At 37.7% G+C, this 15,936-nt stretch overlaps 1 protein-coding gene across 5 annotated transcripts in view; it reads left to right on the top strand.

Annotated features, from left to right (window-relative positions):
- The window catches only part of DPY19L3 (dpy-19 like C-mannosyltransferase 3), a 92,706-nt gene that overhangs the window by 63,207 nt on the left and 13,563 nt on the right, over window positions 1-15,936 (top strand). For all 5 annotated transcript variants that reach the window (XM_027868208.1, XM_027868206.1, XM_027868205.1 and 2 more), the window contains one exon: window positions 2,902-2,984. In XM_027868208.1, coding sequence (XP_027724009.1) covers window positions 2,902-2,984 — 83 coding nt within the window. The remainder of the gene's footprint in view (window positions 1-2,901; window positions 2,985-15,936) is intronic.

Genomic DNA, 15,936 nt, shown 5'->3' with positions numbered 1-15,936 from the left:
AAAATTATTAGTTTTTTCAAAAGCTCTACTTAAATAGTCTTAGTATTTTTTTTTTAATCATCCATCTTTAGGTCACTAATAGTCAGAAATGACAAAAATCCCCCAAATCTGGTGATTTAATTCCTAGAACAACATTGATTCTACTTCAATTCCTAAAATGTTATATCAGAAAAAATTAAGGCTTTAGTTTGGCCTGCTACTTTACCAATCCACTAACATAATAGTGAGATTTAAATTATTGAATGACCTGATCTAGGAGATTTCTTTAGTTAACAGTTTTGCAAGAAACTTTAAAAGTCCTAAATAAGGCACTTTACTTGCCTTTGACTTAGTTTAGTTTAGATTGTGATTGCTTCACATCTTTTCAAAAAGATTTTCTTTTTTCATTAGGTTTGGGCCTTTAAAGTGGTTTCTTCTGGATGGAGTGTTCTGTGACTTGATTAGTTTCTTCTGTAATGTCCTTCAATTTTCTTAAGGAAGAGGAAGGGGTCAGGAGGAGGTCACTTTCCTCAATAAAACTTGAAATAGCTAAACTAATTATACCACATTGGTCTTAATATAGGCTACACATTTCTCTCAACGTCTAGTTTGTATGAAACTTGAAAGTGGCCCATAATCCTGCTGTTACTGTCATAGGCACAGCTTAAATTTTGCTGGCTTGTGCAATAACAACAGCTTCCCTGCCAGCCATCCCTATTCCTAGTACTACAAGAAAAAGAAAGCATATCCCTCCCATTTGCATGCTGCTAGTGGGACTTCTTGCATCCTTGCCTTTAGAGATAGGGATCTCACTATGAAGCCCTTCAGCTCTCTTTCTCTCTCATATGGCCCCAGAGCTGCAGAAAACTCTTAGGAATTGGGGAGGGGATGGAGGTCAGCGTAGGTAAGCATCACTGAAAACTTCCTTCCCATAGGGTTTGTACATTGTCCCACTGCTTATCCAGGTTACATTTTCCATTTAAAGATAGATGCTACTCACAGCTAAAAAGACAAGGAGAAAAGTAGAACTGTCACAGATCAGCAAAGTAAGTGAGGGAGGAAAGGAGGTGGATAAGTGTGGTGGATCCCGGGAGAAGGTGGGATTTCCGAGTTTGAAACTGAGGGGAGGAGAAAGAGAGGGAAAGAACAAGATAGAGTGGCCTACTTCCTTAACCTCAGAAAGCCTGGCACCTTTTTTGTTTACCACTCTAAATGTCTTCACTTCCCTAATTTTTAATTTGCTATGATGCCTTGCTATCATGTCTTTTTAAAAGATCCTGTATTAAGAGAGTAGCCTGTATTCAAACCAATATGGCAGTATCAGATTCTTACACACACATTAAATTCTTGGATCTCAGTGTCAGGTTGCAAGGGGTTTTTAAGCTATAGAACAGTTCAGTCTGGTTCTTTCCTCTTGCAGCCCATATACCAAAATTGGAGTGATAGAATATTCTATCTGTGTACTGTGCAAGGATGATGTACCCAATCATAGCACATTCTGTGTGTGCTTGTTTTTTACAGACAAGTACAAACTTTATTTAAAACTACATTTTAAGTTTAAAGTTACAAAACAAATAACAATAAAAAAATAAAAAAGAGAACAGTGCAGTTAGCCTCGAATCTAGGGAGGATCCTGTCTCTCATGTGTGACCTGCCTTAGCAGAAGAAGTGAGTATTACCTATTCTGAAAGGCAGTGGGTCAAAAACTAATTTACATTTTTATACAGGTGGAAACAAGTTTACTTAGTGCTCATGAAAGATAGGCATTTGTGGAGGGGCAGGGGCAGGCAGGCAGTTGGAGATCTCACGTGCTTTGGGTAGCAACAGTCTCGGGTTCTTAATTGACATTCTGTATTTTTAATGTTACCTCTCTCCTCTCCGAGAGGTGGGAGACTATGGGTACAGAATGTGAAATACACTATCTGAAGTGGACTCTGTGTCAGTTGGTTTTGCTTAGCTGTTTTTCTCTGTCACAGAGGAGGCTTCAGTGGCAGGAGGGCATATCAAGAAATGACTAGTATTAAAACAAAAACTGAAAACTTTTGAAAAATAAAATGAAGAGTGAGTTGGTCAAAGTTTTGGGTTTTTTTAAAAATTGTATCACTTGCCAAGAAAGAATAATTGTCATAAAAATTGGGGCTATAAATCATTGAAATCCATAAATAATACAAAGGCTTCACTGTAGGCAGAAGTTTTAACTTGCTTTCTCAAGAAACCAATAACCAGAGATGCTACCAACTGATGTGAATTTTATCCCTTTTGGCTTCCCCCTTTGCCTTACTTGATGAGGTATGAATGAGCAATAATAATAAGCCAAGAAATATTTTTGTGGCAAACAGGGCAAAGAATATGGATAATCAATTAATTGGCTATTTCAGACCTTAAATAATCTAGAATTGGTTGAAGAATTGAAATCTAATGTTTCAAGTTAGACCTTTAGGGCTGATTGCCTAGTAGCATTTGGTTGTACTATTTTGTTCCCTAATTTTTTTAGAATCTTATACAGTCATTGTCAGTGGTGATCTAATGATAGTCATTGTTTTTCTAAGATGTTAAAGTATATTAGTACTATTTAAATTATTGTACATAATGCACAATATGTAAAATGGTTATACATATAGTATGAGCCTTGATATTTTCTATACTTAATTAGGCATTCTCTACCCTTCTCCCCGCAAAAAAATCCTGGAAACTTTTTTTTAATCTGCTACTCAGAAGTCCAAGAGAAGTTTGACTTCAGTAACAAACACATACATACGTATATGCAAATATGCATGTATATGTTATATATGTGTGTATGTACATATGTATTATACACATGCATATTCACTTTGCTGATAACAGTTGAGCTTCCTGAAAATTAATAGTGTGCACTTAATATCGATGACAGTTGTGGGAGTTAAGTTTTATTTTTCATTTTAGTTCTGGCCAGGAATGATGGCAGAGTTATCAGAGTTGAGAGAATTCTATGACCCAGACACAGTGGAGCTGATGAACTGGATTAAGTAAGAGGTTTTATTAAGTTTTTCAATTCAATACAATGCTTTTCATAGTCACCTGAATTTCTTTGTTTTCACTTGTGAGGAAATGCTAAGCTGTATTGTTTTTGTTTAGATCTTTATATTTAAAAATTAATTCTTTCATTATTCTCTCCAAGAATAACTAACTCTGTATGGGAAGGTGTTCATTTTATGGAGAAACAAAGAGGATAAATGCGATATCACGTGACAGAACTGAGATTATGTGATTGATAATCCATTTCTCTTCCTATTTGCTATTAGACCTGCTACATCACGCAGCCTCCTTGCATTTTAGAAATCTCTATCAGACATGCCATGACCATTATTTTCTTCGGTTCTTAACTACCATTCTAATTTTCTAACAATATAGACACATGAATATGTCCTTGGCTTGTGAATGACATAATTTTGATTTTGTACAGAGAATTCAGTAGTCAGCCGTTTTGAGCCAGATTTCAGTTGATTTGGTCATATCATTCAATCTCAAACCTTGTGGGGAAAAAAAGAATAAGCGGCCTTTATCTTGAAAGTTGGAGTGTTGTACTATAGCATTATATTGTTTTTTATTTTTTCCTTGAGTTTATTACTGGATTCAGTATTCCACATCTAAATGAAGTTCATGCGTTTCAAAGCTATGTTGATAAAACATGCCTCCTACCAGCAGAAATAAACTTTCTACCCAGAGCAGCATTCTTATGCCCCATAATACTACATTTCCCTACTTTATAACCTAAAAGCAGCAGTGTAATTATTCACAAGTAAATAGATGTTGCAAATCTTATGTGACATATTCTGAAAGCATTGGCCATGTTGTCTCCATCACTTAGGATTTTAGTAGCCATATTGACACTTTCTCATGACTAATGTTTACTAACCAGTACCATTTAGCACCACTTGTGTATTAAGAGATGGTAAATGTTTGATAGCTTAGGTCTCTTGAGTGCAATAGATGGAGTTTTATATAGATTTATATATAAAATATACATGTGGCTTTGGTCCCAATGTTGGACTGGGTTTGACTGGATGCAATGAGAATAATTTTTCACATGTTCCTAGTGCTGAGAATGCTAAACTGTTCTTTGTCTTTATTTATTTATTTATTTCGTTTTAAATCATGGCAGACAATTACAGAGTAAATTTTTCCTGCAGTATTTATTGTGTATGGGGAAAGAATATTATTCATATAAAGAAAAGCTAATTACTTTTGCATTAACTATAGGCAACTGGAAATTTATGACACATGCATCTGAAGGTGGGATGGGTATTTTCTGTTCTTAAAATTATGCTGCTAAAGATTAATGCTATACAGCCACCACCACCTGGTAGGTCTGAAGACTTAAAGGCTGTCAGGATTTGCATTAAAAACTCCCATTTTCAGGAATTAATTATTTAGTCATTAAAAATTTATCCTGGCAGGGCCCCAGATTGTCTCAGGCAACCTCAGCCTAGAAGTACTTGCTTGCAGCAGCCTTTGTTTTCATACTTTCCCCACTGGAAAAGATTCAGGGATTTTCAAAATATAATCTGTTTGTGAAAAATGGCAAGAATGATCTGGGCATAAAGAGGCACTATCTAATCTGTTTGTCACTCAAGTTTATACTTCATCAGTGTTGGTCTTTCTGACTTGGGTTCCTCTTCTGTTAAAGTTACCATTATTAGACAATGCCCTTGGTGCCTTTAGAGTTTTTTGGATGAGTCTGGCAAAATACAACTATGACTACCCCCATTGTGATACAGTCTCTTTGACAATTTTCTTTTAAAATTCCCCAAGTCTAAATTACAATCTGAAGAAAAATAGCTGCCAGGCATGTTTGTAAAATAAGCTTAAGTGATGATAAATGTAACCAAAACAGGGTCTATTTAAACATACAGTGTTTGCTTAAATCAGCAAATTAGCACTAGTCCAGCATCCAGATCAAATTGAATTTGAGCTTTACTTTTCTTTTTTAAAATTTGCCCATAGCAAGATTCCTTTTGCTTTCAAAACTGAAAAAAAATGACCTGCAGCACTGCTGGTGTGTGTACTTTGTTTCCTTCCTTAGCAACATGACTTCTTTGGTATCAAGTATGAGAAATTCGAGTTGGGAAGTGACATAACCATATCTGAATTTAAGGAAAACAACTTTGGCAACTGCGTGGAGGATAAGCCGAAGTGAAGTAGAGGTGTTAGGAAGGGGGACCAACCAAGAGGGAAAGATAACGAATATTTTGTTTTGGACATAATTGAGTTTGAGATATCTCTAGGACATCCAGTTTGAAATGTATAGTAGAAATTGGTGACATGGGATTGAAGCTCAGGAAAGAGACTAAATATATAGATCTAGGAGTCAGCATAGAGATGATCATTAAACCCACTGGAGCTGATGAGGTCACCAAGAAAGAGAAGACTGTAGAAGTCTTTGAGGGGAGAGGCTAGTTTTGCTTTTGTGTTTGTATCTGCATTGTTTAGCACAGCACTTGGCACACAGTAAGATCTTATATAAATGCTTTTTCATTCATTCATAAGACCTTTTCTATGCCAAGACTAAACTAACCAGAACCTGTGATTTCCTTCTGGTTATCAATTTCAGCTAACATACAAGGTGTACTTCTTTATTTGTTTTTTTAAGTTTTCCTTTTATGTGTAAATAAAAGTAAGTTTTCTTTTATTAAGGATATCTACCATGGAACTCGCTAGTTTATACCCCTTGTCAATATCACATCATTTCTTTTCCTGCTTTATGGATTCATTTTCTCTTCTGAAAATTTCTTCTGATGCTCTGCAATTAAGAAAAATGGGCTTAGAAAGTTGAATCTCTCAACATTGTGGCTGTGGTGGAATTTGTTTACCACTACTTCTTTTTCTTTAATGAAACTTACAGATGCAACAATTTTTCATTAGGTTTAAAAACAAATTCACCAAGTTTTCTTAAGCAGTTTAACCAGAGCAGAATGAATTACTACATGTTTTAAATATGAAGCAGGTTAAGTTTAGACCTTAAATGCCTTTAAACCTCTTATTTTTAATGAATCATTCTGTGGTATTTGCATAATTCTATAAATTCTTGAAGTGTAGATAAAGCAAACGTTCATACGTTATATTATAATGGTCAGTTTACCCATTAGTTCAACAGTAATTAACTTGTTGAGGCTTAGAGCTTCAAAAATAAATGAGATTATTTGTTCAAAATGCCATCAGGTCTGTTTGGAATGACATTTAAATTATATAATGTAAATCAGTTTGACCTGTGAGTCCTTGTCATTATTTAGTGACATTTCTTACAGAATAAATTGTTTGCAGGTTGGGCAGCCTGCTATGGAGCTTGGCAGAAAGCTATAAAAACAAATTATCCTTTCATTTTATACATCATTTGTTCAGACATTTGTAAAAATTGCTTCATTTTTCTATAATAGAGAAGTGTCATTCAGTGGTTTGAAGCACATTAGCTGTTTTAGATACAGACCACAACCGTTAAGAGACTATATCAGGTGGAAATATTCTCAAAAGAAGAATGCACAGACAGCTCTACCTGTCATACAGCTAATTTAAAGTTAAGTTCTAGGAAGCATTTGTTTCTTTGTGTGATAATTTTATCACAGAAAATCCTATGACTGTGAGTTTGTTTTCACCGAGGATAAAATGAAATGCTTAAAGACTATCAGTCAGTCAACAAACATTTATAAAGGGCCTACTGTGTGCCAGCATTTGAACCTGGAGTTGAGGCGAGAGGTGAGGGGAAGGGAAGAGAGGGGAGTGACATGTTCAAATTTGTGCTTTATAGGAAGATCACTTTGACAGCTGAAGGGAGGACTGATTGAATTGGAGAGTCTTGTGGTGGGCATAACAACTGACCAACTATTGTAATAGTCCAGGCATGAGGTAATGAGGGCCTGCACCAGTACAGTGGCTGTATCAGAGGAGAGATGCTGCAAAGGTGAAGTCTACAGGCCTTTGCAACAGAGCGGGGAAGGGGTCTGGGTGAGGGTCAGGGAGGAGCAGAGTTCTAAGATTTGAAATACAACTGTTTTATAAACCAAGAAAGACGAAGTCAGACACACACAGTCTCTGCAGTCTTCAGAGCTTAGTGGTTTATAAAGCAACAATATTAATAATTAACCTTGAGGAAGTTATAGCTCTTGGATTTTACCAGAATTTTGTTGTCAGGATACTTAATAAAATGAATATAGTTTAATAACTCACATTTATATGTAGCTGTGGTTACAAAGTACAGTGTTTGTAGCATTGATTCACTAGAAATAAGTTGTCTCTGATGCAGTCTTTCCAGTTATGGCTAATGTTCACAGCAGGACAAAATAAGCAGTATGGCATGTGAAAAGAGCACTAGATTTGGCTTCAGAAGGTCTGATTTCAAATCTCACATTTGCCTTGTGGACCCTAAAATAAATATAAGCAATGCTTCTTGTATAAGATATTAGAGCATCTGCCGTAGAAGGTAGAAGATGTTAGAAAGGGAAAACATCATAAAGTTAGATATTCTTTTTTTTTTTTTTTTTTTTTTTTGGCTAGGCAATGGGGTTAAGTGACTTGCCCAAGGTCACACAGCTATTAAGTGTTATGTGTCTTGAGGCCTGATTTGAACTCAGGTCCTCCTGGATCCAGGGCCAGTGCTCTATCCACTGCACCCCCTAGCTGCCCTAGATATTCTGTTCTTAAGGATGTGAATTATTAACCTGGTAAGTCCTGGTTCAGGAGTCAAAGGACCAGTGTTCAAATCCCATCCCTGACACTTGCTCTGTGTGTGTGCCATCTCCCTTGTTCATCTTTAAAATGAGGGGAGTGGGCTCTGTGATACCTTCCACCTCCAGATCTGTGATCCTAATGGACTGCCCCCCACAGTGCAGTACCAATATCTGTAAGACCCTTGCTAGGTTTTTGTTCCATCTAAATCTCTAAAGCAGGATTTCTCTACTTTTTTGTGTCCCTTTGGCGGTCTGGTGAAGCCTCTGGACCCCTACTCAGAATAACGTTTTGTTGCCTGCCTTTATAATGGAAGGAAATGCTAAATTTCAGTTACAGGTTAGGTCAGATGTTGTGTTTTCCCCCCATATAAGTTCACAGACTCCAAATTTAAGACCCTTGCTCAAAAACTTCTTCCAATTCTAAATTCTAAACTCCTATATAATAATGACCTTTTCCCCCTATACTTCTTATTTATTTATGTATTTATTTATTTATTTAATTGGTTAGACAGTGGGGTTAAGTGACTTGCCCAGGGTCACACAGCTAGTAAGTGTTATGTCTGAGACCGGATTTAAACTCAGGTCCTCCTGAATCCAGGGCCGGTGCTCTATCCACTGTGCCACCTAGCTGCCCCGCCCCCCCAATACTTCTTGAATCTGGACTACACATCTGTCAGTTCATCGTGTGATGTTATTTTGCTTTTAATTATTTAACTGTATTTGAAAATTTCTCATCTCCCAGTTAGATTGTAAATTGAGGATACAGAAAATGCCTTACTTTTCTTTGTGTCCCTTTCAATGTAGTGTAGTATTCACAGTGAACATTCAATAAATATTTATTGATTTTGCTTGCACTACTTTTAATGCCAATTATTTGTTTTAAGTATTCTGTCTCAGTATGGAATTTGAATACGTGAACTTCTTTGCTGAGTCAAGCTTTCTGGTTTGGAATGTATAACTTGAAATTCAAACATGCTAATGAACGATAGGTAATTCAGGAGTGGATCTTGAAATACATGCATTAAAAATTAATTTATTGATAACTGTTATCAAGGAAGAAACCGTCTCAAAATAAGCCTTCTTAGGTAAATGAAGCCCATATATATAGACTCTGGGTGGCCGTATCTCATCTCTCCTTTGCACTGGTAAGTCAAGTCTCCAGAGGGCAGATGGCTTACGGTCTCCCCCTCAGAGTTCGAAGGGTATCCTTGAAGGGCAGTGAGATTTTCTCTTAATACTTTGGTTTGAGCCCCCATTACAGTGTGTTATACAGTATCTATTGATTGCTGGTTATATTTATAATCTCTTCTATGTCATTAGTCCAGATTAGTGCTGCAATATCTGTATGACCATTAGTTTTTACCTGTCATATTACTGATAACCAATTAACATCAATTAGCTTTTACAGAGGAATATTTACTAAGAAGATACAACAGGAACAGAAGTACAAAGACATTTCCTTGAACTGGGGTCACACTTGCTTGTCTGCCACATTGGAGGAGTAGAGTACTCTCAAACTTAAAGCATTTGCAGCTCCAAAGCATTGGCTCCAACAAGTTCATATGTGGCATAGCCGCAGGATAAGTTATTCCCTTACTACAGGATATAGCATCTGGCCTGGGTTGATCCAGTGATAGCTTTGGTCAAGTAGGTCATTCCTCTAGGCTAGGCTGCTCCTTGCTATAGATTCCCATCACTGGACCTCTGCTGTCCAACTTTTTGAAGTCTCATAAGACACTGTACAGTTAGCAAGAAGATACAAACAAGACATGGTCCCATTCCAGGCCATTACTCAGAAGACCATGCACTCAGAAACCACCTGGTGTGAGGGACCCAGACTTCCAGAGTTCAGAGAGGCACCTTCAGCTGGAGGCCCAACCCAAATCTCTGGGTGTTCCCTTTCTACACAAGGCACACCAAATTCTCCAGTGGATGTCTGTCACTGCTAGGACAGTCCAAGTGTAATTCCACGCTCACCCAACAAAAAGACAAGCAGGCTCAGTTTGAGAATGGGATCAAGTAAGCTTTGAACAAGTAAATGTGAAACTCTCTAAAGAAATTACTCTTTGGGTTGATATATCTGGGTTTCTAGGCCAGTGGACCTTATAAATTTCACAATTAGGCAAGCAATCCAGGACTGTTTAAAAACTGAAGAAAAAATGTGAACATTTGTCAGCAAGACATGAGCATTTTATGGATGGAAAATCCATGTTTCAAATTACCCTCATTATCAATATTTGTAAAAGATCCAATAATATAGCAGGTATCAGTACTTAAAACATTTAACTACAGAAGTCATCTTAAAAGGAACTGGTCTGACTTTTAATGGAAATACACTAGAGTAAAGTGACTGTAAAATTACAGGCTACAACACCAAAGAAAAAAATTGATAATTTTTCTCTAGTGGATTCCCAAAAGTAGGGAATACAAAAACTAAAGGCCCAGGTAAAGAATCTCTCCAGTGAGTCCCCACAACTGCAAAGGGCTCAGTTATTTTTATACCAGATGAGGCCTCATATGTAGTGTAGCTTTGGACTTAGTCTCCCGGCCCTTACTTGCAGTACCAGGTCAGGTATTTCCATCTCTCTTTCAGGGCTCTGTGGGCACCTTGAGTTCTCAGACTGATGTGTGTTCCCCAACCAACAGCCAATTATAGTTAGTTTTTAAGATTCTTTTAATTCTAGTTCCTTTTAAGGTGACTTTTGCAGTTAAATGTTTCAGTACTGATACGTGCTGTATTATTGAATCTTTTACTGATATTTCTTCTATTATTTGACCCAGTGATTAGCACTCCAGTTTAAATATTGACCATTTGCTTTCTCCTTGAAGTAATTCATAACCACTTAACATAGTTCACTTTTACAAAAGAATATTTGCCAAGAAGATATAGCAAGAAGAGAAGTATAAAAACACCCCCTTTCCCAAACTGGGTTCACATTCTACCCCATTCCACCTTAGACTCTAGAAAAAGGAGGCTCCAGCTTAAAGCAGTCTTACAAAGCATTCACTCTACCAAATTCACTTCTAAATGTGATAAAGCCTCTTGACATCAGTCCCATACTGCAAGATACTGTCTTGTCTGTGTGATGATCTGCTGTTGGGCTGGACCAAGCAAATCACTCCAGACTGCTGTGAAGTCTGGCTCCTAGCAAACACCAGCATAGACTGTGAGTGGACTTCAGCTACTCTGATGTTTTAAAGTTTCCCAAGGTCCTGTACCACGAGAAAGGAGACACAAACAGGAGATTGTCCTGTTTCAGACCCAGGCTTTTGTAGGAGGCCATGTGCTCATTGCCTGGCCTGGTGGGGGAGAGGGGTGGGAGAAGGGCTCCCCTCCACTGGCTGTTCAGAGCTTGAGAGTGCCTTCCTTCCTTACTCCTCTTGACCAGCAGGAAGGAAACGGATGAATTTCTCCATTATGGCCTTTTATATGTACTTCCAGTTCTGGCTCAACAGCTAGCCAAAAGGCTTTATCTGCTGGGAAATGGACACAGAACACTGGTGTATTCTTTGGAGTGGAGAGCCAGGCCCCTACATTCTGCATTATCAGGCACTTCCATAAGCAGGCTCCCCAAGCCTCTTCATGTGTACTGAGCAGACCTAGCCCTGCTGCTCACGCCCATGACTGGGCCATCCCTTGCTCCCAACCCACTCCCCAAAAAATTCATACAATAAGTAAGGGAAACCAACAACAGCGTTCTTCATGAATTTGTTTCTTTTTCCAGTCTGCTGTGAGCTTTGGCTCTTTTGTCTCTATGGAGGACAAGGTTATAACCCTATCTATTCCCCCCACTTCCCAGTGCAGAAGAGCAGAAGAAGATAGATGTCTATAGTTAAATATCCCTTTAAAAGGATTGCATGAGGGCAGAGATCATAATAGCTTTATTCACATCTAGAGTACTGTGCTTGACTAAGCATGGCTGACTGCTTGTTTATAGTTGTGATGGGAGCTTATTTAACTAAAGTGGTAGATATTCTATTTTAACTGCAGAGCAATGGTTTCAGTGCAGTGTTGTAATCAAGTAGTTTGATGTTTCTGTGGAGCTCCCTAGATCTGTCACTTCTAGGGAAGGAAAAGTTTGTTGTTGCCAGTAAAATTATTGAGACTTGACAGAATCCACCCCAATTAGCTCTTACTTTCACTTTCCCTCCTTACTTCTGTCTCCTGGCTTTCCTGGATTCAAGATTCAACTCAGACCTCACCTTCTTCAGGAGGTGCAGGCCTTCCAAGTCCCTCTTCTCAACTCCCTATTATTTTAGTCACTTTACTCTGATATTATCTTTCATTTGATCTTTTTTTAATATCATATTTCTTAATCTTTTTTAATATTATATTTCCCTTTAGCAGTCTAGTAATGCTTATGGACCCCTTCTCAGAATTATGTTTTTAAATAATTCAAGGAAATGCTAAATTTTAGTTAGAGGTTATTGAAAAAAAATGTAATTTTTTTCCCATCCAAGTTCATGGAAGCCCTGAAATCTGTGGAAACCAAATTAAGAACCACTGATTTACACCATATGTCTGTTGTGTGTATGTAGTTATTACAGGTTGTCTCTCCGTTAGAATGTGAGTTCCCTGAGATAATAGCTAGCATTTATATAGCACTTTAAGGGTTGTAAAGTGCTTTACAAATTTTCTCTCATTATAACTTGATAACAGCCTTTGGAAGTTGGTCAGTCAGTCATTAAACATTTATGGGTAGGTGCTATTATTATCTCCATTTTATAGATGACACGCCTGAGGTGAACAAACTTGAGCAGGATCACACAGCTGGTAAGCTGTCTGAGGCTGGATTTGAAAAGTCCTTGTGACTCCAGGTCCAGTGTTCTATCTGTGGTGCCACCTAACTGCCAATATTGAGAGCAGGGACTATGTTTTTTACTTTCTTTGTATCCCCAGCACATAGCATTAGCACAGTGCCCTGTTGGGGAATTCCTCAAATGAGAAGTCTTTTTTCTTTTAAGTATTTTTTTATTTATTTAGGATTTTATTTTTCCCCAATTACATATAAAAACAATTTTTAACATTCGTTTTTAAACTTTGAGTTCCAAATTCTCTCCCTTCCTCCCTTCCCACCCCACCCCCACCTCCCGTCATTAAGAAGGCAAGCAGTTTGATATAGGTTATACCTGTGTAGTCATGCAAAACATTTCCATGTTAGTCATATTGTAAAAGAAAACATAAACCAAAAAAAACTGAAGAAAAATAAAGTTTTAAAAAAGTATGCTTCAGTCTGTGTTCAAACGCCATTAGTTCTTTCTCTGAGAATGGATAACATTTTTCATCATAAGTCCTTCAGAGTTGGCTTGGATCATTGTATTGCTGAGAATAGCTAAGTCGTTTAGAGCTGATCATTTCATGATATTTCTGTTACTTTGTACGTAGTACATTTCACTTTGCATCAGCTCATATAAGTGTTTCCAGGTTTTTCTGAGAACATCCTGCTCATCATTTGTTATAGCACAAGTATTCCATCATAATCACATACCATAATTTGTTCAGCCATTCCCCAATTGATGGACATCCCCCCAATTTCTTATTTCTTGCCACCAGAAAAGAGCTGCTATAAATATTTTTGTACATATAGGTCCTTTTCCTTTTTGTTCTTTTTTATCTCTTTTGGGGTACAGACCTAGTAGTGGTATTGCTAGCTAAAAGGGTATGCGTGGTTTTCTAGCCCTTTGGGTATAGTTCCAAATTGCTCTAAAGAATGGTTGAATCAGTTCACAACTCCAGTAGTGCATTAGTGTCTCGTGTTTCCCACATCCCCTCCAACATTTGTCATTTTCCTTTTTTGTCCTATTAGCCAATCTAATAAGTATGAGGTAGTACCTCAGAATTGTTATAATTTTCTCTTCCTCCTTTCCTGTAGGGTAAGATAGATTTTTTTACCCAAATGAGTGTGTATGTTATTCCTTCTTTGAGCCAATTCTGATGAGAGTAAGGTTCACTAACTCCCCATCACCTGCCCCCTTTTCCCCTCCTCTGTAAAAGCTTTTTCTTGCCTCTTTTATTTTTTAAATAATTTATCCTATTCTACCTTTCCCTTTCTCTTTCTCCCAGTACATTCCTTTCTTACCCCTTAATTTTATTTTTTAGCTATCATCTCTTTGCCACACCTGTGCCCTCTGTCTATATATACTCCTTCTAAAACAGCACAATAATGAGAAAGTTCTTATGAGTTATAAGTATCTTCCCATGTAGGAATGCAAACAGTTTAACCTTATTAACCTTTCCTGTTTACCTTTTTATGCTTCTTTTGAGTCTTGTATTTGAAAGTCAGATTTTCTATTCAGTTCCTGTCTTTTCATCAAGAATGCTTGAAAGTCCTTTATTTCGTTGAATATCCATTTTTTCACCTGAAGGATTATACCGAGTTTTGCTAGGTAGTTGATTCTTGGTTATAATCCTAGCTCCTTTGCCCTCTGGAATATCACGTTCCAAGCTCTTTGATCTTTTAATGTAGAAACTGCTAAATCTTGTGTTATATCCTGACTGTGTTTCCACGATACTTGACTTGTTTTTTTCTGGCTGCTTGCGATATTTTCTTCTTAACCTGGGAGCTCTGGAATTTGGCTATAATATTCCTGGAAGTTTTCATTTTGGGATCTCTTTCCGGGGGTGATTGGTAGATTCTCTCCATTTCTATTTTACCCTCTGGTTGTAGAATATCAGGGCATTTTTCCTTGATAATTTATTGAAAGATGATGTCTAGACTCTTTTTTTGATCATGGCTTTCAGGTAGTCCAGTTATTTTAAATTATCTCTCCTGAATCTATTTTCTAGGTCATTTGTTTCTCCAGTGAGATATTTCACATTGTCTTCTGTTTTTTCATTCTTTTGATTTTGTTTTATTGTTTCTTGATTTCTGATAAAGTCATTAGCTTCCATTTGCTGAATTCTAATTTTTAAGGAATTATTTTCTTCAGTAAGCTCTTGGACCTCCTTGTCCATTTGAACAATTCTATTCTTTTTTTTTTTTTCTTTTTTGGTGAGGCAGTCAAGGTTAAGTGATTTGCCCAGGATCACACAGCTAGTAAGTGTCAAGTGTCTGAGGCCAGATTTGAACTCAGGTCCTCCTGACTCCAAGGCTGGAGCTCTATCTACTGAACCACCTCTCTGCCTTTGCCAATTCTACTTTTTAAGGAGTTTTTTTCTTTAGTGAATTTTTGTGCCTCTTTTTCTGTTTGGCCAATTCTACTTTTTTAAGGCATTCTTCTCCTCATTGGTTTTTTGTACCTGTCTTACTGTTTGACCTAGTCTGTTTTTTAAAGTGTTATTCTCTTTGGTATTTTTTGGTGTCTCCTTTGTCAAGCTGTTGACTCATTTTTTGTGATTTTCTTGTATCACTCTCATTTCTTTTACCAGTTTTTCTTCTGCCTCTCTTACTTGATTTTCAGAATTCTTTTTCAGCTCTTTCATGGCCTGAGACCAATACATATTTTTCTCGTAGGCTTTAGATGTAGGAGTTTTGACTTTGTTATATTTTTCTGAGCGTATGTTTTGATCTTCTCGCCATAGTAACTTTCTGTGGTCAGAATTTTTTCTGTAGTTTGCTCATTTTCCAGCCTATTTCTTGACTTTTAACTCTTTGTTAAAATAGAGCTCTGCTTCCAAGGTGGAGGGCACACTGTCCCAAGCTTCAAGGGTTTTGTGCAACTGTTTTCAGAGATATTTCTAGGGACCTATAAGTTCTCAATTCTTCCAAGGTGGTATGATCTAAGAAGAGGTGTATTTACTACTCTCTTGGCCAGTGCTGTGCTCTGTGAGCAACCACAAACACTGTTTTGTGCCCTGGAACTGTGGTGAAGGTCCCCCATCCACTGTGGCTGTAAGCTCTGGTGTGCTAGTGCTGCTTCTCATCCTGGGACTGCCACCTAGATCTGAGTATGAGGAAAGCAACAGAGTCTTGCCTCAGGGCTAGTAAAGAGACCCCCCCCCATAATCTCCTTCTGACCAGTTGTTCAACCCCCTTACCATCTGTGGGCTGAGAGCTCTGGAAGCAGCAGCAGCATGGCTCCCAAGGCCTGTTACTGGTTTTTTGGGGTCCAGTCTGTGCTGGCACGGCTGGTACTGGATTGTACTTCACTCTAACCTAGGTGTGAAAGACGTTTCCTGCCAACTTTCTAAGTTCTCTTTGGCTGGAAAATTATTTCACCCCGCCCTTTTGTGGGTTTTGCTGCTTCAGGAATTATTTTATGGCATTATTTGAAGGTGTTCAGAGGGGTCTGAGGGAGAGCTCAGGCGAGTTGCTGC

This window comes from Vombatus ursinus, unplaced genomic scaffold (genome assembly GCF_900497805.2).
Source record: "Vombatus ursinus unplaced genomic scaffold, bare-nosed wombat genome assembly UNPS02014786.1, whole genome shotgun sequence".
Taxonomy (NCBI): Eukaryota; Metazoa; Chordata; class Mammalia; order Diprotodontia; family Vombatidae; genus Vombatus; species Vombatus ursinus.
This window is presented reverse-complemented; position numbering and strand designations above follow the sequence as displayed.